Consider the following 21,887-nt stretch of genomic DNA (forward strand, 5'->3'; position numbering starts at 1 on the left):
AAATTGATTGTACACCAGATATTTCACATAAGGAGCAAACCTCAGTTATATTATGTTATATGGACATTGACAAGAATAAAAATGAATTCAAAATAAGAGAACATTTCATTGGCTTTTTTGAAACAACTGATCACAGTGGAGAAGGCTTAACAAATTTGTTATTAAAAATATTAAGAAAATTTCATATTGATGTAAAAAATTGCAGAGGTCAGTGTTATGATAATAGCACAAACATGAAAAGCCAACATAAAGTGGTTCAAGCCAAAATTTCAAGTATTGTGCCAAGTGCTGTGTATATCCCATGCGCTGTACATTCATTAAATCTTATCGTTTGCGATGCAGCTTCAAACAATTTAGAATGTAAAATATTTTTTGGAATACTACAGTGATCATACACAATATTAGCCTCCTCAACTATTCTTTATAATATTCTGTGTAAGCAGTGTACACAAACTCCTTAAATATTTTCTATTTTCATTTTGATATACTATGAATTAGAAGTTAATTTTTTGTTTGGCATTTAACAGACACCAGGCAAGCAAAAGCATCTATCTTATAAGCAACTTCCATCCCCATGTGGCATTTGCAAGATAACAGTGAGAGTTTTCTAATTTTCTGTTAGTATTAGTAGTTGCAAGAAAGTGAGCTTACACAGCATCAGCCAAAAGAGAAGGGGGGATCCTGTCCATCCCCCTCTAGCAGTTTGTGTAGTTCTTCCTTAAATTTATTCAAACTACCCCTCTACGGTGCCAGGTGGGAGTTTGTTCCAACAATCAACTACCTGCTGGCTGAAGGCAAATTTCTACACATGTATTCCGCAATCATCCTCTCTCAGTATGATTTTATGTCCCCCTCCATATGTGTGTGTAGTGTGAGAAAGAGGAAGGATGCTATTGGCATTGAGTAACCCAATCCATTAAAAGCCTTAAACACCTCAAGTGTTTAAGCCCTCAGAGACTGCTGAACTGAAGCCTTTCCTGGTAAAAGCTTGTTACTCTTTTCTGCACCCATTCCAAATGTATCCACATCCTTAATAAAATGAGGCTTCCAGACCTGTATAGACCAGTACTTAAGATATGTGGCCTAACCATTGCCATGTACAACAGGATAATCACCTTATTCCAGGCAAAATTCCAGTATATCATTACAAAACCCAGTAAGCTGTCCTTGCAGCCTGTCTGTACTGCTCAGAGAAGTCACAACTAAATGCATAATTATCTTTCAGGTCTTTCTCATTCTCCACAAGTAATTCTTTTTCATTCTCCTAAGCATTGTACTCACTCAAGAGAATGAGAAATAGTAGTAGTGGCATGTGATGCAAGAAAGCAAGTGCAGCATCAGCCAAAAAAAAAAAAAAAAAATCACACCATTCCCTCCAAATGCATGTCCAGTTCCTCCTTAAATTTATTCAACCTATCAACTTCCACAACGACAGATGGAAGTTTGTTCCAGCAATTAACCACCCCCTGGCTAAAGGCAAATTTCTGCACATCTATTCTATATCTGTCCATTCTTAATTTGAATTTATGCCCCCTTAGGTTCGTAATCTGAACAAGGCAAAGACAACTTTAGTTGATTTCAGCCCTTCTAAAACTCAGTCTTGTCTTATATCTCGCAAAAAGGATTCTTCTGCTCCTATGCTTATCTTTAGTGACACTCCGATTTCTAGGCAAAATGATATATCTCTTTTGGGGATTACCCTGACTTCTAATCTCTCTTGGCACAAGCACATTACAAATATTGCTTCCTCTGCCTCTAAAAAACTTGGTTTTCTCTTTCGTTCTCGGCGTTACTTTTCTCCCAAACAGCTGCTCACTCTGTATAAATCGCAAATCCGCCCTGCCATGGAATATTGTTCCCACATCTGGGGTGGTGCCCCCAAAACCTCTCTCAGGCTTCTTGATTCCATTCAGAAGAGGGCAGTTAGGTTAATTAATGATTCATCTTTAACAAAGTCTCTCCACTCGCTGTCTCATAGACATACTGTTTCTGTGCATGCCTCTTCTACAGATACTTCTGTGGGCACTGTTCTTCTGAATTGGCTTCTATAATTCCCACTCTCTCTCTCTCTCTCTTTCAAAACAGTCCGAACATGTGCCGCCACCAGCCAACATCCATTTACTGTCCAACTCCAAAATCACAGAACCAACTTTTCATCTTCCTCGTTTATTCATTCAACTGCCGTTTTCTGGAACAACCTTCCTTCATACGTATTTCCTGAAAATTAGTCTACAGAAGTTCAAGTCCAATGTCAACAAATATCTTCTTTCGTCTTCTCAACCTCCAACCCAAGCATGGTACTAAGTACTATAGGTTCTAATACCTCTCTTGTTTAGGGTTTACATAAAAAAAAAAAAAAAAAAAGTGGAAGGATTCCATCAGAATTCAACGGGCTGAAACCATTCAAGGCCTTATACACCTCAATCAGATCACCGCGCAGGTTCCTAGTCTCCAGCCACTGCAATTTGCAGAACTTAAGCCTCTCTTGGTAAAAGGATCCCCTCATTCCCCTCACCAATCTTGTTGCCCTTCTCTGTACACGCTCAAGCAAATCTACAACCTTCTTAAAATGAGGCCTCCAGACCTGTACGTAGTACTCAAGGCGTGGCCTGACCATTGCCTTATACAGAGGGACAATCACCTCCTTTTCCCTGCTAGCAAAATTCCTATATATCTTTGCATCCAGTTCCTTTGTGACTACATCATAGTATCCAGTCAAATTTGTCAGACAAGATTTCCCCTTAACAAACCCATGCTGTGTCCGAGCTAAAGAAAACTAACAATGACTTGTGGCAGGTGATTCGTGATAATGAAAATCGGCCCTTTTATGCACCAGCACGTTACTTAGAAATAATTCCCCTTAATCAGAGAGAGTTTTCAGAATATGAAGTTTTCTGAGCAGTGCAGATGGTCTGTAAGAGTACCTCATGGTGTCTTGTCAGTGATATACAGGAATTTTTCTAGCAGGGATAAGGAGGTGATTATCCCCTTGTATAATATAACTGAAGTCTTGTCTAAATGATCGTGCAATGCTTCTTTAACCAGTGCCTCCATTAATTTCCCTGGAACAGAAGTTAAACTAACAGGTCTGTAATTACCTGTCTCCCTTTGATCCCCCTTTGTGGATTGGAGTCACATTTGCACATCTTCAGTCCAGGGAAGCTCTCATAATTATGGCTAAGGGTTTGCTTACTTCCTTTGCCACCTCATTTAATATAACTGGATAGATTCCATCCACCCCAGGTGCCTTTCTTATGTTTATCTTTAACAATTTCTCCTCCACTTTACTGTCAGTTATTACAAGATTATCTAGCTTACTGCCAGAGTTGAATACACCTCTGGCATTCACCTCCCTGAATAACTCCATGTGTGATTGTAGATGCAAAATAATCATTTAGTTTGTTAGCTACCTGAGCAGGATCATCAACAGTTGAACCATCGATATCAAGTGGACCAATCTGATTCATCCCCTTCCTTCTAGAGTTTACATAAGTAAAGAACCTTTTGCTGTTTTTCTTTGCATCCTTTGCCAAAGATTTTTCGTAATCTGCTTTTGCCTGCCTAACCTCCTTTTTAACTTGGTTACAGACCAGCTTATATCTATCATAGGCTTCTGTGTCACGTGTTAATTTATATGTATCCCATGCATTTTTCTTCTCTGTCACATGTCTAATTAGTTCATCTGATATCCATTTAGGCAGCCGACCGGGCTAGCCGGGTGGGTAAAGTGCCTGCCTGGCAACCCAAAGGTCGCCGGTTCGAATCCCGCCTCGGGCTTGGATCAGAGTACTGCAAAAACCTTGGGAGGTGCACTATGGCCACAGAAGCCGACGCGTCAAACAACTACAAAAAAAAAAAAAAAAAAAAAAAATCCATTTAGGCCTAAATCTTGAACAATATTTCTTTGTTGGTATGAAAAGCCTAGTAGCTTCCAAGATTTTGGGTTAAGGTGAAAAGCCCCAAGCTTTTTAAACAACATTTCAGATATAGAAATAGCTGTTTCATCAGCCCTTTCAACAACATCTAACAATTTATTTTCTATACCTTTAGTAGGATTGAAATATCTAATGCATTTGGGAAAAACTTTCTGTTGCCCTTGCTCGAAGCATCTGTAGCAACACAAAAGAACTGACTGCATTTAGTTGGATCATTATGAATGTCCACAAAGTCTTCTAGACTTTTAGGAGCTAAAACATATTTAACTAACAGTTTTGATTTTGTTCCTCCATAACACAGTTTTGTTGCAATATCAGAATCACGGAATAAGGATGATGCCAGTTTGTTACCACAGTCCAAACTATTATAACTATAATTATGTTAATATACATCACACATTGTGGTATATATTAACCCTAGTTCACATGCTGTTACACCGTTGTATTTTGGTTTTTTAAAACTAACAAAATAGCTTGATAACTTGTTTACACCCACATTTCCCTTTTCTTTTTGCTTATGCCCTTTGTATTGTGCATGCTGCTTAACGTCGAATTGACCACCATGACTGATAGAAAAATTTTTGTTGCACAATTTACAGTAGGCATGATACTCTGAAGAAGCTAGAGCCACCAATGCAAAAGTTTCTTCCCACTTCTTTAAGTAGACTTATTTATACTGCAATTTCTTCTTTTTCTTGGGAGGAGTGTTGTGAGGACTAATGGACTGTGATTCTTTACTCATTCTAAAAAAATTATTTAGTGGCAATATGAAAATAATAATAAATAAAAAAAAAAAATTAATAGTAAAAGTTGCATAAATATCAAATATTTTCTGTCAGCTTAACAATGTATTTCAAATGTGGAGAGAATGAATTAAATTGACAGTATATAATAATTTGTTAATCCTACTTACATGTCCCATATTAAGCAACCACTACCACCACCACTTGCTTAGTTGGTTTCTTTGTTTGTTTGTTATTTGGTTTCTAGGAGCATTAGCAGCTAAGGCCATATTGCTCCGGGGATATGCAGTGGTCATTCCCTGACCTTTCCACATCCTCCGTATTTAGTGGTCACGGGCTCGAACCCCGGTCTAATCAAGAACGTGTGCTACGCACTGCTGCTCCTGCTCACCTGGCTATGGAGGCGCCCACTTGCTTGGATGATGGGTACTGTCTGTAGCTTCATCTAGTTGTAAAGAAAAGGACACACGATTAGCAGTATGAGCATGAAGTTGTTCGCTCACATTTTTACTCTTTTTTTTCGATGCATCACATCACAGTATTTCGAGATAATTGCAGATCTTGAAGAGCACTTTTAATTTCATTTTTGTTCATAAAATTTTCAAAAAGAGAATCTGTTATTTCAAAAAAAATGCATCTTTGATGAACAAACCGTCAGAAAATGGTTTGTATTTTTTTGCAAGAAAATGACTTTAAATGATGCTACAGTTACTGCTGTAGATTGTAAGTTAGGTTCACGAAGAAATTTTGTTGTGCGAATAATAATCTGGATTAAGTTATTTTAATTTATTTTTTTCTGTGATCACTATTAGGCAGAAATTCCGATTTTTATTTACCATGGAGTGCGTTGAAGTGCCTTTCTGAATTTCCTTTTTTTTGTATAGCCACGGAAGCATTGCAAATCAAACAACATGTTTCTTTTATTATTACAAAAAAGTATTCTAGTTCCCACTCTTGATGAAAATTATACGTTTTACTCTTTTTCATGGTATTCATTTTAAATTAAAGGTATTAAATTAACGTATAAATACTGTCCAGTTATTAATATTAAGTAAACTAAATAAGAATTTGATGCATGCACTATGCTCACTACAATGTAACTGCAAATTTTTACTAGACAAGCCTAGCGGCTGCGCGGCGACAAGAGTAGTCATGTGGTTCAACAGATTTTAATATGCGTATGCAGTGGAGTACATAATAATTATAACATTTAAATTTTGACTAATCTATTTTTTATATATATTTAAAATTCATCGTGGTTGACCGAAATTAAAGCTGCGATCGATTTATTGGCCATCCCTGGTGGAAATGATAATATCATCCACTTCTTTTCTGCATTTCTATCAGCCGTGTTAATGTTACTCACATTATCGTCACTCCAAGAGTTGAAAATTTGAATACTGTAATTTGAAAAAAATTAAAAATTAAAGTCACTATTACAATAATACCCAGTATTTATTTTTGCACAGGACCCCAGGGCCCTGCAAGTAATTCTTGAACAGGCTCCCCCCCCACAAATTTTGTGTCTGGGCCTGCTAATTATAATATATTTTTTAAATTTATGGATCATTTTAATGTGATCAGTATGTTTTTATATGGTATTATTACTTCTTGCAGATAAAATCCTAATAATTTTATCTCTTTCAGTTATCTTCTATAATGACAACACAACCATGTCTGAAAATGAGGATGCTTTTGTCCAGGTTCTGTATGATTTTGATTACTTAACAGAAGATGGACGAGCCGTATCCATGAAGGAAGGGGAAGAATTTCTTCTCTTAAAGAAAACTAACAATGACTGGTGGCAGGTGATTCGTGATAATGAAAATCGTCCCTTTTATGCACCAGCAAGTTACTTAGAAATAATTCCCCTTAATCAGAGAGAGATCATTTGTAGTGTTGGTGATATTAATGCCAACATAGATTTGGATGTGGTATCAAAAAGCAGTAAAAAGCAGTTGGACATTCGAACAAAAGATGTATGCAAGTTGAAATCTTCCACTATTCCAAAACATTCCACTTCTATTAATACAAAAGAACAAGGCCAGCAACTACCTTCAGAGATACTTACAAAAAAAGGTGCCCTTGGGTTATCATTTACCAATCCTCTTTGCTTTGATGAAGATAGAAAAGAAAACAGTTTTCCACCTTGCAACAGTTCCATACATGAGCCTGAAGGAATTGAATCAGATGGTATTAGTATAGATGATGATGCTCAATCTACAGATAGTGCCTATGATGAGTTACTGCAGAAGTATAAAGAGGAGGGAGAGGTGGAAAAATATGAAACAAAAGAAAAGGTTAGTTTACATTTTAGTAGAAAATGTATTTGTTGTTTTGACTTAGTCTTTATGGCATTACATTCAGTTTAGTTTAATGTTATCTATTGTACCTCAAAGAAAATGATAGCATGTTAATATATACAGGGTGGACCATACGGCCAAAATCATTCCTGATGGGTGTGCTGTGCATGCACGCATACAGGTGGCCAAATTCTAAGGGCAGCCAGGTTAGCTGCTTGACATCTACCGTACATGTTGTAAGTTTGTTTACTTGCCAGTACTACTACAAACTACGACAGTCGAAGACATTACATCTAACCAATGATCAAACCAGTGCAGTCTCATGCATGCATGCAAAAGATATCTTGTTTATAGTTGGTGGAAGTTTGTTTATTAATGAAAAAAAGTTATCTTTTCATTTGGTTTTCTATTTTTAAATATTGTTATTAATTAGTAAAAGGTAATATGTATTCTAATATTTACAAAAGTATATTATTATTATTATTTTATGTTTAAAAAGATGTCAGAAAGTTTGTAGATTTGTTGTAGATTTAGTTGTAGATTTTCAGTATATAAATTAAGAGTCAAAATTGTAGCAATTATCATTGAAGTTGTAAATTCTCTTTTACTAGCTTCATTAGTGATTTCTTCAAATGGATCTCAGGGCTTGACAATTTTTTCTACAAGATCCCAATGGTATGAACTTAATGTTGGAATATTGTTACCCACAGCATATGTTGCAAGAGCTTTTTGCTGTTCTGTGTTTCTTTCCAGCATGTAATGCAGGGGTTGGCAACCCTTTTTTGAGTGAAGAGCCATTTTTGCTCTAATTAAAAAAAAAAGAGAGAATCCAAAGAGCTGCACCTCACATCAAGCTGGGAGGAGGGGGAGGGGTGGGGAAGTTTTTTTAAGAAATGGAATAGAGTGGGAAGGTGTTTTATTAAAAAATATATATTTTTTTGAAATAGTATTTATTAATACTGAAAAAAGGTAACAAACATCCAATTAAGTATGAATTAATGCAACTTTTGCTGGTGAACTTCTTGAGATAGTCTCTCAACGTCAGGCAAGTATGCCATAATTTTTATCTTTAAACATGCTGAGAGACTCACGTTGTTCAGAGGGTTTCTTTATTTATTTTTAATATAGTTCATGTTCAAAAATATTTGCTTGCAGAAATTTGTCGAACCAAAAAGTGAGAGAAGTTCAAAAACAAATATTTTCAAATTTATATATGTGTCCGGTAGGTTACTCCACGCATCGAACACAATTTGGTCTTGCTTTTAAACTCATCTGTCACCATCCATTTGTGTAGAATTGCAAGGGCAGCCTTTTTTTTTTTTTTTTATTTAATTCAGATAAAGTAAAAGTTACATTCACCCCTTTTGCCTTTCCAGATTCTTAATTTCAGTTTTAAAGCAGTTTAGTCTTGCATTCCACATGTCTTTGATTTTTAAGTACTCTAACTCCATTTCAGATTGTGCTTCATGTGGGCTAAAAGTTAAAAGAGCCGCAGGTTGCTGACCCCCTGATGTAATGCATTGCACTCCAACGAGTGGATACATCTGAATTAATTTATTCTTCTTTAAATTTAGCTGCTCCTGTATTTCCATTAATTTTTTAACTGCTGAAGCAGAATGAAAGTATTTTTACAATATTCCTATTGATAGTAACAACAGTCCTTATAGCTTACTGGGCAAATATGGAGTCATTTATTGAAAGTTGTAATGTGTGTATGAAACATGATTGTTACTGTAAACCACTACCAGTGACACCAGCTACGGCCCCGAGTGCCAAGCGATATTAGTGACCACAGCGCCTTTCCAGAGTGATTATCTAGTACGCTTAATTGTAAATATGTTTCTCCTGAGTTTCGAAAGTCCGATAACTCCTGAATATTATAATTAAATAGATATATTCAAATACTATAACCTAGAAAGGAAAGCCACCTTTCTTTAATCCCTCTTTTTATTTTTAGTTATTACTAACCCTCTTCTTCTCTTGGGTCACTAGGCGGCACCGCTCTTGCCTCCACGTGCTGGGCTGGTAACCTGGGAGAAAAAGACAATCTCCCGGGGCCAAAAAGAGCATATCATGAGTAAATCAAACTCAGACTTATCTGGGCTGCCAGATGCAACCCAGATATCAAAAAAGAAAGACAGTTCCACAGCAGGAACGGCAAAGCACCAAAAAACTGAGCCAGAGACGTATCCAATTCCAACCTATCTGATCATCCATTCAACTGGTGAGAATGCAGTTGGCAAACTTTCTCCCTTTAGAATTCAAAAGGAATTGGAAAGTAAAGCAGGATCTCCGAAATCCGTAAAAAGACTCAGATCAGGAGATATTCTCATTGAGACATCTAATACCAAACATTCTGAGCGACTTCTGAAAACAAATATCTTTGCTGGTCTCCCAGTAACTGTAACGCCCCACAGATCACTAAACACCTCTAAAGGAGTGATCTCAAACTGGGACTTACTAGATGTAACTGAAGAAGAAATGCTAGAAGAACTGAAAGAACAAGGAGTTATTCATGTCAAGAGAATCTCCACGAGAAAAGAAGGTAATCTGATCCCTACACGCAATCTGATCTTGACCTTTAACACACCGAATCGTCCATCATCCATTAAGGCCGGATATCTGGTATGTAATGTCAGACCATATGTCCCAAACCTGCTACGGTGTTTCCGATGCCAGAAGTATGGACATTCCCAAACAGCTTGCCGGGGAACCCCTACTTGCGCAAAGTGTGGTTCAATCGAACACAATTGCGAAAACTGTAATGCTCCTCAATCAGTATGTCCAAATTGCAAAAAAGATCATCCCGCTTATGCCAGAATATGCGAGCGCTGGAAAAGTGAGAAACTTATCCAGAAATATAAAACTGAGCATAATGTTTCTTATCAAGAAGCAAAAAGAATCATCTCACCACCAACTCATGCAGACAGACCTACGTATGCCCAAGCCACCAAAAAATTCCAATCAACCGGATCGCAAACTGAACTAACAGTATCCCCAAAACAGTCTTTCTCAAATTACGTAAAATCTTTGTACAGTGCAACTCAAACCCAAGCAGTCAATACCCCAATTACCATACCACAAGAAAACATACACACTCCGGATGAAGGATTTAAAGAAAAACATATCCTAACTTCTAGTCACCAACAACAAATGGACACTAAAGAAAAATCAGCAGATGACCCTGTTCTTCAAATCTTTGTTGAAGAAGACATGGACACCTAAAGGCCTTCCTTCCCAAAAAAAGATAAAAACAAAAGTGAAAAACAGAAAACCTCAGCAACCTGAAAACGCTCAGAAAGTCTAATAAGAGATAAACAATGAACAGAATAATACAATGGAACTGTCGTGGATTCCGCGCCAATATTGATGACCTATACGATCTTTCCTGTAAATACTCACCAATATGTATCTGCCTTCAAGAAACTTATTTAAAACCCCAAAATACACCAAAACTGTCTCATTATAACATTATTAGAAAAGACAGAACCAATCAGAATATCGCACATGGTGGTGTAGCTATTTTAACAAACCCACATATTCCTACCAAACAGGTCTCACTGAACTCTCCCCTTGAGGCAATAGCAGTCCGTATAGCTGCTGACATCCATATGACAATCTGCTCCTTATACATCCCACCAAGCTATACCTTCCAACAAAATAATCTCAACAATCTTATAGCTCAACTCCCAACACCTTTCCTCATTAAATGGTCATCACACTCTATGGGGTAACAATGTTGTTGTTGTTGTTGTCGACCAAAGAGGAAAACTAATTGAACAGTGTCTAGACAATAACAACCTCCTTCTTCTAAATGACGGTTCACCTACATACGTTCACCTTCCTTCAGGAACAAGCACTGCAATAGATTTGTCTATCTGTTCAGCAACCTTATATCCTATTCTAAAGTGGACGGTAAACAACGATCCGCTACATAGCGATCATTTCCCCATAATAATTGAATTACTTAATAAGCCCCCTCATCATCCTACTAAAATTCCGCATTGGCTTACTGATAAAGCAGACTGGCAGTCCTATAAAAAATTAACCAAGCTTGATCCCGAAATAATCCAAAATTCCACAACTGACGAAGCAGTTGACTATGTCACCAAAATGATATTACATGCAGCAGAACAAACCGTACCGAAATCCTCATCAAAATTACTGATTCATCCAAAAACCTGGTGGAGTGATGAATGCCTTGTGGCTAAAAAAGTGCAAAGCAAAGCTTGGAATTCTTTTCGCCGGAGTCCAACTACAACCAATCTCATTCAATATAAGCGTGCTAGAGCAAGAGCGAGATATGTTAGACGCTGCAATAAAAAGGCTGCTTGGATCCGCTTCACTTCGTCTATTAATCAAGCAACACCTACACATAAAATTTGGAAAGCAATCAGAAAAATGAGTGGCAAATATAAACCGATACCCCTACCCATCATGGAATGGAGAGGGCAGAATGTAAATGATCCTGCTGGAATTGCCAATATACTAGGTGAAACCTTTGCAAAAACATCAGGAATAGAAAGTTATACACCGACCTTCAGAAGATTAAAAACAAGTTTAGAAAAACAAAAGTTAAACTTCTCTTCAAAAGGAGATGAACAATACAACTTACCTTTTACCATTCACGAATTACATAGAGCTTTGTCAACATCTAGACGCAGTGCTGTAGGACTAGATAACATTCACTATTCCATGATTTAGAAACTAAGTACTGAATCATTACAGTTACTACTTCATCTATTCAACAGACTCTTCCTGGAAGATAAATTCCCTAATCAATGGCATCACGCTACGGTCCTTGCCTTCCCTAAACCAGGTAAAGACCCTACAAATCCCACTCATTATAGACCAGTTGCCTTGACCAGTTGCATTTGCAAAATTCTTGAAAAGATGGTGAACCGCCGACTGATCTGGTACCTTGAAAATCTCAATCTGCTACATTCTGCACAATACGGTGTCCGACAAAACAGATCTACACTAGATATACTAGTCAGACTAGAGAATTCCATCCGTAATGCATTCCTCAGATCGGAACACCATGTCTTAGTCTGCTTTGATATCAGTAAGGCCTATGATTCCACGTGGAAGTATGGAATACTCCGTGAATTACATCGCCATGGACTTCGGGGTCACCTCCCGATTTTCATACAGAATTTCCTATGCAAGCGTACATTCCAGGTTTGATTCAAAACCTCACTATCCCAAGTTTTTTCACAAGAGGAAGGAGTTCCTCAAGGCTCGGTACTCAGTGCTTCACTTTTTATAATTGCAATAAACACCATTGCCGGACAAATTCCAAACACTATTGATAAAGCACTGTTTGTAGACGACCTTAGTATTTGGTGTCATGCGAAAAACATGAATACTATTGAGAGACAGTTGCAAGGGGCAATAACTAAGATCTGTTCATGGGCTCAGACTAATGGTTTTCAACTTTGTCCGGAAAAAACCTTTTGCATCCATTTTTGCCGCCAACGCAAACTCCATCCAAATCTGGAGCTACAACTGAATCGCCAGCCAATAGCAGTTCATCCCAGCATACGGTTCTTAGGAATCACTTTAGACAATAAACTCACTTTCGTTGAGCATATCAAAAGACTAAGAACATCATGCCAACAAAAACTAAATATCATCCGGGTTCTCTCTGCAACTAATTGGGGAGCAGATCGCCTTACTTTATTACGGTTATACAGAGCATTAATAAGATCGAAACTTGATTATGGAGCACCAGTGTATAGTTCAGCAAGACCTAGTGCCCTTCGCTGGCTTGACCCTATCCTTCATAGTGGAATACGCATTGCATTAGGAGCATATCGCACGTCTCCAATACATAGCTTATATGCTGAAGCACACAAACCTCCTCTCTCGATCAGGCGACAACAACTGATACTACGATACGCCTATAAAATTAGGTCTATGCCAGAACATCCAAACTGGCAGATACTCTTCTCATCACAGCACACCAGGTTATACCAAAACCGCCCAAATGCTAATCGTCCTTTGGGTATGAGAATAAAACACCTCTTAGAAGAACTAAATTTAACCTTAGACAATGTGGCACATAACCTCCCATCCTCTCTTGCTCCTTGGAATATCATTCCACCCTCATGTGACTTACATCTGCATGAATGGAATAAATCTACATTGCATAGAGAAAACTTCTTGCAACTATACCATGCAGTAATGGACCAGTTTCCCAGCTTTTCCATAGTACATACGGATGGATCAAAGAATGATGTCCATGTTGGAATCGCCGTAGTTTTTCAAAACATCACATTAGCTTATCAGTTATCACGTGATTTCAGTATATTTTCCGCCGAACTAATAGCATTTCAGGTTGCACTGAATCATATTGAGTCTTCTGATATTAGCAACAGCATAATTTTCACTGATTCTTTAAGTGCACTTCAAGCACTAAAAAATACCATGAACATCACCCACCCAGTTGTGAAAAGAATAGTCAGCTCTCTACATTCCTTATCAGAACTTGGGAAAAACATACACTTCTGCTGGGTCCCTGGACATATGGGAATTCCTGGTAATGAACTAGCAGACAATGCTGCCAAATTAGCCCACCTACTACCCGAGAAAGAGTGGAAAGTGCCTCATCAAGACTATCGACCAATAATCCAGGAAAAATGCATGTGCCAATGGCAGTTATCATGGGAAAATCTACCTAACAATAAGCTTCGAAGTATCAAGCCAAACCTTGAGCGATGGCCTTCCAGTTTCAGTTCAATCCGACATCAAGAGGTAACTTTGGCTCGCCTGCGAATAGGACACACAAATATTACACATGGTTATCTTTTAAGAGGAGAGATACCCCCCTCAATGTCATCACTGTAACACAATGCTCTCAGTGAAACACATTCTGATCGAATGCACAAAATATACAAGAGAACGCCAGAAACTTTGCACTTCAGCCACAACAAAAGATCCTACACTTACCTCACTTTTAAACAATGAAACAAATGTCTCAAGCATTTATAACTTTCTCAAGATGATTAAAGTATATCACCTCCTTTAGAAAAAAAAAAAATAAAATAAGAATAATTACTTGTTCCTTTTTTCCATTTCCTCTATTTGAGAAGAAATGGCATGTATAATTACCATATGTATGGCGCACTATGGCCATAGTTGCCGATGCGCCCAATAAATCCCGAAACAAACAAACGACACCAGCTGCCATAGGCCTGACGTAGCCAAGTGGTCAGGAGCGCGAGTGCATAGCACACGTTCCTGAGTGAACTGGGGTTCAAGCCCGTGACTGCTAAATACGATAAATATTTATATTGACGATTTATTGTAAACTCTACTGACTTGGTTGTTGTGCCGGAGTATAAACAGAAAATTTATTTATTTATATTTGCTCCAGAATCTCACAGTACGAGGAAGACTTTGCTTTTTGAGATCTTATATTCTTCTAGCACATTGTTCAACTCTTCACTGATCCATTCCTGTATGAGAGCCTGAAAAAGGAAGAATTCTTAGGACAGCCCTATGTTGTTCAAATTCATTTGAAAGCCAGTAGCCCATAATACTCAGAAATTATGAATTATTTGTAGTAGCTGTCCAAATATCAGTGGTTAAAGAAATGTTGGTGGCTTTATCAAGGGATATTTGAAGTATTGTTTTTACCTTCTAAAATATATCTGGAATGTTATCAGTTAAATATTTTCTACTTGGAATATTGTAATTTGGACAAATTTGTTTTTTAATAACGTTTGTAATCCAATGTCATGTGTTACAGAATATGGTCGAAGGTCAACAGCTATCATTTCTCCAATTAAATAATGAATCTCTTTGGCCTTGTTGTCATTAATATCTCAAAGCTTCTTCTTTATTAATACTACTTCTATAGTAGTTTGCGCTTTAGCACTTTAGTTCAATGGTGCTGCTACTTCCTGAACATTCAGCATATGTCCTTTTCAACTTTCTGGAAGTGGTTTGCAAAATGAAAATTGTTCAGTAATGTCTCCATTACAAACAAACCTGCTGAATGCTAGGAGTTGAGCTTTTCCAGTGATGTAGTAGTAGTAGTAGTGGCATGTGCTGCAAGAAAGCAAGTGTATGAGCATATGCAGCATCAGCCAAAAAAAAAAAAAATCACACCATTCCCTCCAAATGCCTGTCCAGTTCCTCCTTAAATTTATTTAACCTATCAACTTCCATAACAACAGATGGAAGTTTGTTACAGCAATTAACCACCCGTTAGCTAAAGGAAAATTTCCGCACATCTATTCTACATCTGTCTTTTCTTAATTTGAATTTATGCCCCTTAGGTTCGTAATCTGAACAATTGGAAGGATCCCATCAGAATTCAGCGTGCTCAACCCATTCAAGGCCTTATACACTTCAATCAGATCACCGCGCAGTTGCCTAGTCTCCAGGCACTGCAATTTACAGAACTTAAGCCTCTCTTGGTAAGAGGATCAATTCATTCCCCTCACCAATCTTGTTGCCTTTCTCTGTACACGCTCAAGCAAATCTACATCCTTCCTAAAATGAGGCCTCCAGACCTGTACTCAAGGCATGGCCTGACCATTGCCTTTATACAGAGGGACAATCACCTCCTTTTCCCTGTTAGCAAAATTCCTATATATTATTGACAAAACTCATGACCTGCCCTGGCAGCCTGTCTGCATTGCTCAGAAAACTTCATATCTGACTGCGCAATTACTCCCAGGTCTTTTTCATTTTTTACCACCTTAAGTGTAGTACCACACAGTTGGTACGTTTCTCTGGGGTTACTTCTACCCATATGCAGTACTTTGCATTTGTCAAGGTTAAACTTCAGTTGCCACTTCTTAGCCCATCTGCCCAAATTTTCTAGATCCTGTTGCCGTAGCAAACTGCCATTACTGTCATTAACAACCCTGCCAACCTTTGTATCATCTGCAAACTTCGACACAAGCCTGATATACTTTCATCAATATCATTGATAAATATACAAAACAACAGTGGACCCAACACCGAACCCTGTGGGACTCCACTAATTACATTAGTCCACAAAGAGCAGCACCCATTGATTACCACACTCTGTCTTCTCCAAATCAACCATTCTTTTATCTATTGTAGCAACTTACCCTTAATACCATTCTGTTCCAATTTGTACAATATTCTTGCATGCGGAACAGTGTCAAAAGCTTTCCTGAAATCCAAATATATGATATGAAAATTATTTTTTGCATCCAGTTCCTTTGTAATCACATCATAATATGCTATCAAATTTGTTAGACAAGACTTTCCCTTAACAAATTCATGATGTGTCTGAATTATTGCTGCAGTTTTGTCTAGATGATCCTGCAATACATCTTTAACCAGTGACTCCGTTATTTTACCCATAACAGAAGTTAAACTAACTGGTCTGTAATTACTCGTGTCACCCTTCGATTCCCCTTTGTGAATTGAGGATACATTTGCACATCTCCAGTGGCGCCTCCGTAGCCAGGTGGGAAGGAGCAGCAGCAGTGCGTAGCACACGCTTCTTGATTAGACCGGGGTTCGAGCCCGTCACCACCAAATACGGAGGATGCGGAAAGGTCATTCAGGGAATGACCACCGCATATCCCGGAGCAATATGGTCTTAGTTGCTAATGCTCCTAAAAACCAAATAACAACAACAACACATCTCCAGTCCACAGGAACCTCCCCTGAGTCCAAGTGGGATGCTCTTATAATTATGGCTAAGGGTTTGCTTAGTTACTTTGCCGCCTCCTTTAATATAACTGGATAGATCCCATCCACCCCAGGTGCCTTTCTTATGTTAAACTTCAACAATTTCTCCTCCACTTCGCTCTCAGTTATTACAAAATCATTAAGCACCCTGCTACAATTTGATAACCTTCTGCCATTTTCAAACCTTAATAACTCCTCATGTGTGAATGTAGATGCAAAATACTCATTGTTTGTTTGCTATCTGAGCAGGATCAACAGTCGAACCATCGATATCAAGTGGACCAATCAGATTGATCCCCTTCCTTTTAGAGTTTATATAAGTAAAGAAATCCTTGCTGTTTTTCTTAGCATCCTTTGCCAAAGATGCGTAATTTGCCTTAGCCTGCCTAACCTCCCTGGCGCCTCCGTAGCCAGGTGGGCAGGAGCAGCAGTGCGTAACACACGCTACTTGATTAGACCGGGGTTCGAGCCGGTGACCACCAAATACGGAGGATGCGGAAAGGTAGGGGAATGACCACCGCATATCCCCAGAGCAATATGGCCTTAGTTGCTAATGCTCCTACAATCCAAATAACATCAAGCCTAACCTCCTTTGTGACCTGATTACAGACTAGCTTATATCTGCCATAGGTTTCTGAGTTGCTTGATAATTTATATGCATCCCGTGCATTTTTGTTCTCTGTCACGAGTCTCATTTGTTCATTTGTTAACCATTTAGGCCTAAACCTTGAACAATATTTCTTAATAAGTATAAAACTTTTAGTAGCTTCCACGATTAATTCCTTGAATGCTTCCCAATTATAATTTACTGTTGGTATCATCGTCAGTTGATCCCACTGTATAGAATTTAAAAACTGTCTGAGACCACTGTACTCACCTTTACGGAAGCAAAAACCCATTCCTTTACTCCTGGTGGTAATCATATCTTTAAGTAAATCCCACATCAGTACGCTGTGATCACTCCCAACTAGTGGTTCCTTTATCTGCAAATTCTTAATACACGAATGATCACTGCCGATAACCAGATCAAGAGTATTACCATCTCTGGTTGCTTCTCGAACATGCTGCTGCAGAAAACAATCATCCAATAAATCCACAAAAGTCTTACTAGTGTGTGTGTGACCAACCCACATGTTTCAGTCAATATCTGGGAAGTTAAATCCCCCATTATAAGACATTCTGATTTATTAGCCCACTGTATTTCTCTGTACAATTGTTCATTGTACTCATTTGAGTCATTAGGCCTATAACACACTCCTACTCTTATTTTTGCTTTCGCAGTGCTTATGTCACACCAAAAACTGACTCAACAGTGCACTGTTCATCTATATCAACTGGATGCACTTCTTTTGATTTTATGTTTTTCTTAATTAACAGCATGACACCTCCCTTCCTATCCTGTCTGTCCTTTCTGTACACATTGTACTCCCCAAATTCCAATTCTGCATTCCTAATATCAGTGTGACACCACGTCTCTGATATCCCAACAATATCCGCCTTTGATGTCTTGACCAACAATTCAAATTCATCACATTTATTTACTATACTTTTAGCATTGGTATACATGCACCTATTCCTAGTTACCCTGGCACAACCCATATACCCACCTGTTTCACGATGACTGCCATCAGTCGCTGAAACCCCCAGCACCCCTTGCTCCAGGTCGCTACTTATTCTAATAGAAGGTGTGCAAGAATTACCTTCACCTTTTAGTCTGTGAATCCCCCCGAGCTAGCAGTTTTCCGACCCACCTAACGCTGCCTCGATTGCATCAGCAAATATTCTTGCACCCTTTCTATTTAAGTGTATCCCATCCCTGTAGAAGCAGTCTCTCCTGTTAACAAGCACAGACCACACTGAAAAAAATTCTACTCCCTGAGCCTTGCACATTCCCTCCAGGGCCGAATTGATTGACAAGGTTCTCATCATATACTCCTTCCTATCGTGTCTGAGCAGAATTGCAGACACTTTCAAATTTAACCCTGACTCATGAATTTTTTGCAACATTGATCTGCAGATCTCCTACTCTTAATGTCAATTGTGCCAATGTGTACAACAATATCACTTTTTGTGCCCTTAAAAGATGATATATGCTTTGCAACATCATCACTATTTGCCCCTGGCAGACATACCCTGGTCCCGTTCCATCTATCCTTTTTACACAATATTCCCCTTCTCCCTTACAATAGAGTCACCAACAATAACTATTTCCTTTGGGACCAGCGCATTCTGCATTGGAGATTGCCACTGTGTTGCCTGATGCTCAGGATTGAGCTCTGGCGTTGAGTTGGGCAGCTGAGAGCTTGACGGGCCCCTTATATTAATTTCTTCGAGGGCATCTACCCTACACCTCAAGCTCTCATAGACGCCCAGTAGAACACTGAGTTGATGCCTAATTTCTAGACACACTCTCTTCACCTGGCATACACAAAGCCATCCTCCTTGGCTAGATCATGTTCTGTTCCAGAGAGTTTGGCAAACATTTCACAAGTTGCAAATTTTTTTTTTAGGATGTGATGCATTGGAGAATCGCCCCCCCCCCTCAGTTATCCCCTGTGTCACAGCACTCTTGCCACTTTGTGCCCGTTGTTTTGCTGCTCTAGTCTGGGGCATGATATTTTAAATTAATAAGATCAATAAATTTAAATAATTAATTGTCAATAGTACACTATCTAATAGAATCCTAAATGCAGTGAAGCGTATTACGTTATATAATTATACGTTAGAGCTACCTAGTTACCACAATTAAATAATTGAATTCCCTACTACTCTATACAAAAACAGTGGCTGCAAGATTCAAATGAAATAACGGTTTTACGTATATTAAGTAGTAATCTACATAAACTCTATCTAAATTAAAAATAAAAATAACCAGCGTAACTATAAGACTACGTATAAAGCATAATATAAAATAACAATTAGGTAAATAAAAAGGCAAACATTTATCTCTTTTTCGGAGCCTGTAATTCAAAGCTGTAATTTTCAGTTGACTCGTCCAACTGGATGGCAAAAAAAATCAGCTTCTTTAATGTTAACTATCACTTGTGGCTCGTCTTGAGATGTCTTGTATATGCCAACTAATAGTGTTATCAGACATAGGGATTTTCAAAATCTCTTTCATATTCCTCGACCTTCCTTTTTTACCTTCTTACAAACTCCAGCAGCACATCTGCGGACCCTTCGCGGCATACCAGTGTGCCACAGCACGCTGGTTGAAAATCGCTGATTTAGACACCCAAGATATGTGTGGACAGAGTTATGACTGTGGATTGAATATGCATGGCAAGCATATTGGCCTACAAAATAGAATTAAAATCATAAATCAGAGAGTTTTATTTGTATCTTGCACAACACGTTCAGTAAATTTAGTTGTAAATGATGCTGCCAAGATAACATTTGAAACTGTTAATTTTTTAAATATTGTTCAAAAATTATACACATTTTTTTTTTCCATTTATCCCCTTACAGATGGGATATACTGAAAAGTAATGTCACCAGATTAACATTAAAATCTTTAAGTGATGCAAGATGGGAGAGTAGAATAAAAGCAGTACAACCTCTCAGATCGCAGTTAAATGAGATTATTAAAATTTTAAATGACATAATAAAAGACAATTCTAGAGACATGAAAACAAATACCATTAATTCATTGTTAAATCAACTTTCTTCTTTTTAGTTTATATGTGTTGTTTATATGTAGTAATATGGAATGACATTTTATCAAAAATGAGATATTGAAAGCAAAATGTTGCAACACCCACAATCCAATATAAATGAATGTATTAAAGTTTTGGATGAATTATTAGTTAAATCTTTTAATGGCACTAGATCCCAATGAAGCTTTCAATTAATACATTAGTGATGCAGTAGCATTTAGCTGCAGAAGTAAATGTAGAGGCAGAATTTCCAGCTACACAAACTATATCATTTTAGTTGATGAGTCTATTACAAATCCGAAACAAATGTTTAGAGTTGAATTTTATCTAACAATTGTAGCTGTGGCTACATTTGTTAGATAAAAGTGAATGTAATAATTTATTTCAATTTCTATGTAAATTTTATGAAATGTCTGAAGACAAAATGGAAAGAGCTTGTTTTGATTTTTATGTTGCTCGGCAAGTTGTTAAAGAAAGTACAATTTCTAAGGATATTTGTGGTATTTGAGTTGTTTAATGAGTTAATGTCATATAGAATTCTACAAAATAACATTGCAGATCCACTAAAAAACTTGGAATATATTGTAAAAAATAATTTAAAATCATCATTTCCAAATCTATTTATAGCTTTGAAATTTTTTTCGACAACACCAATTACTGTAGCATCCGGAGAAAGAAGTTTCTCAAAATTAAAAATAATAAAAAATTATTTAAGATCTTCTATGAGTTAAGAGAGGCTAAGTGAGTTGGGACTCCTATTAATCGAAAATGAATTAGGTGAATCAGTTATCCAGCATCATTGACGAATTAGCCATTATGAAAGCTAGAATGGTGCGGTATTAATAAGTGCAGTTTTTAAGTGCAATAACTTAAAAATAAGTTTTTTTTCTATTCTTTATATTTTTATATTTTTTGGTTTCAATAAAAATTTAATTTAAATCTGTGTCATTGTGTTCAAATTTTTAATAAATATTTTAGTTTTTTTCCCTTTTAAAAATGCAGTTTTAAGGGGTCGCTAAATATTTATGGCATGTAAGCAACTAAGGAGCCAGAACCAGCCCTGCATATGGCAGTTTTCGCAAGAAGAGGTGCAGTTTACTTAAGCAGTTAAACATTTCATTTAAATGTCATGAATAACACCATGTAAATATAATATTAATAAAGTAATATGGGCATTTTTTTTTTTTTTTGTTTTTACGAAAACTCCGAGCACAAGAGGTATCAGAACCTATAGCACTTAGTACTGTGCATTAGTTGAAGGTTGAGAAGATGAAAGAAGATGCTTGTTGACATTAGACTTCAATTTCTGTAGATTATAATTTTCAGTAAATACATATGAAGGGAGGTCGTTCCAGAGAACGTAATTTGAAGGAATACATAAGGAGGAAGAAAATTTGGTTCTGTGAGTTTCACGTTGGACAGTAAAAGGATGCTGACTAGTTGGGGCATGTATTTGGATTGGTTTGTAAGAGGGAGCAGGAATTATGGAAGCCAATTATTCAGAAGAACCGTGACCCTGAAAGTATCTATAGAAAAGACATGCAGCAGAAACAGAAGGTCTATGTGAGA

At 37.5% G+C, this 21,887-nt stretch overlaps 1 protein-coding gene across 2 annotated transcripts in view; it reads left to right on the plus strand.

The window, feature by feature from the left end:
* Nucleotides 1-21,887, plus strand: part of LOC150091236 (rho GTPase-activating protein 12-like) — a 308,288-nt gene that overhangs the window by 16,556 nt on the left and 269,845 nt on the right. For both annotated transcript variants that reach the window (XM_090382935.1, XM_090382932.1), the window contains exon 2: nucleotides 6,326-6,978. In XM_090382935.1, the coding sequence (XP_090239061.1) occupies nucleotides 6,352-6,978 (627 nt within the window). In that variant the 5' untranslated portion in view covers nucleotides 6,326-6,351. The remainder of the gene's footprint in view (nucleotides 1-6,325; nucleotides 6,979-21,887) is intronic.

Source organism: Mastigoproctus giganteus, chromosome 1, assembly GCF_048544385.1.
Source record: "Mastigoproctus giganteus isolate SK-2022 chromosome 1, ASM4854438v1, whole genome shotgun sequence".
Classification (NCBI taxonomy): Eukaryota; Metazoa; Arthropoda; class Arachnida; order Uropygi; family Thelyphonidae; genus Mastigoproctus; species Mastigoproctus giganteus.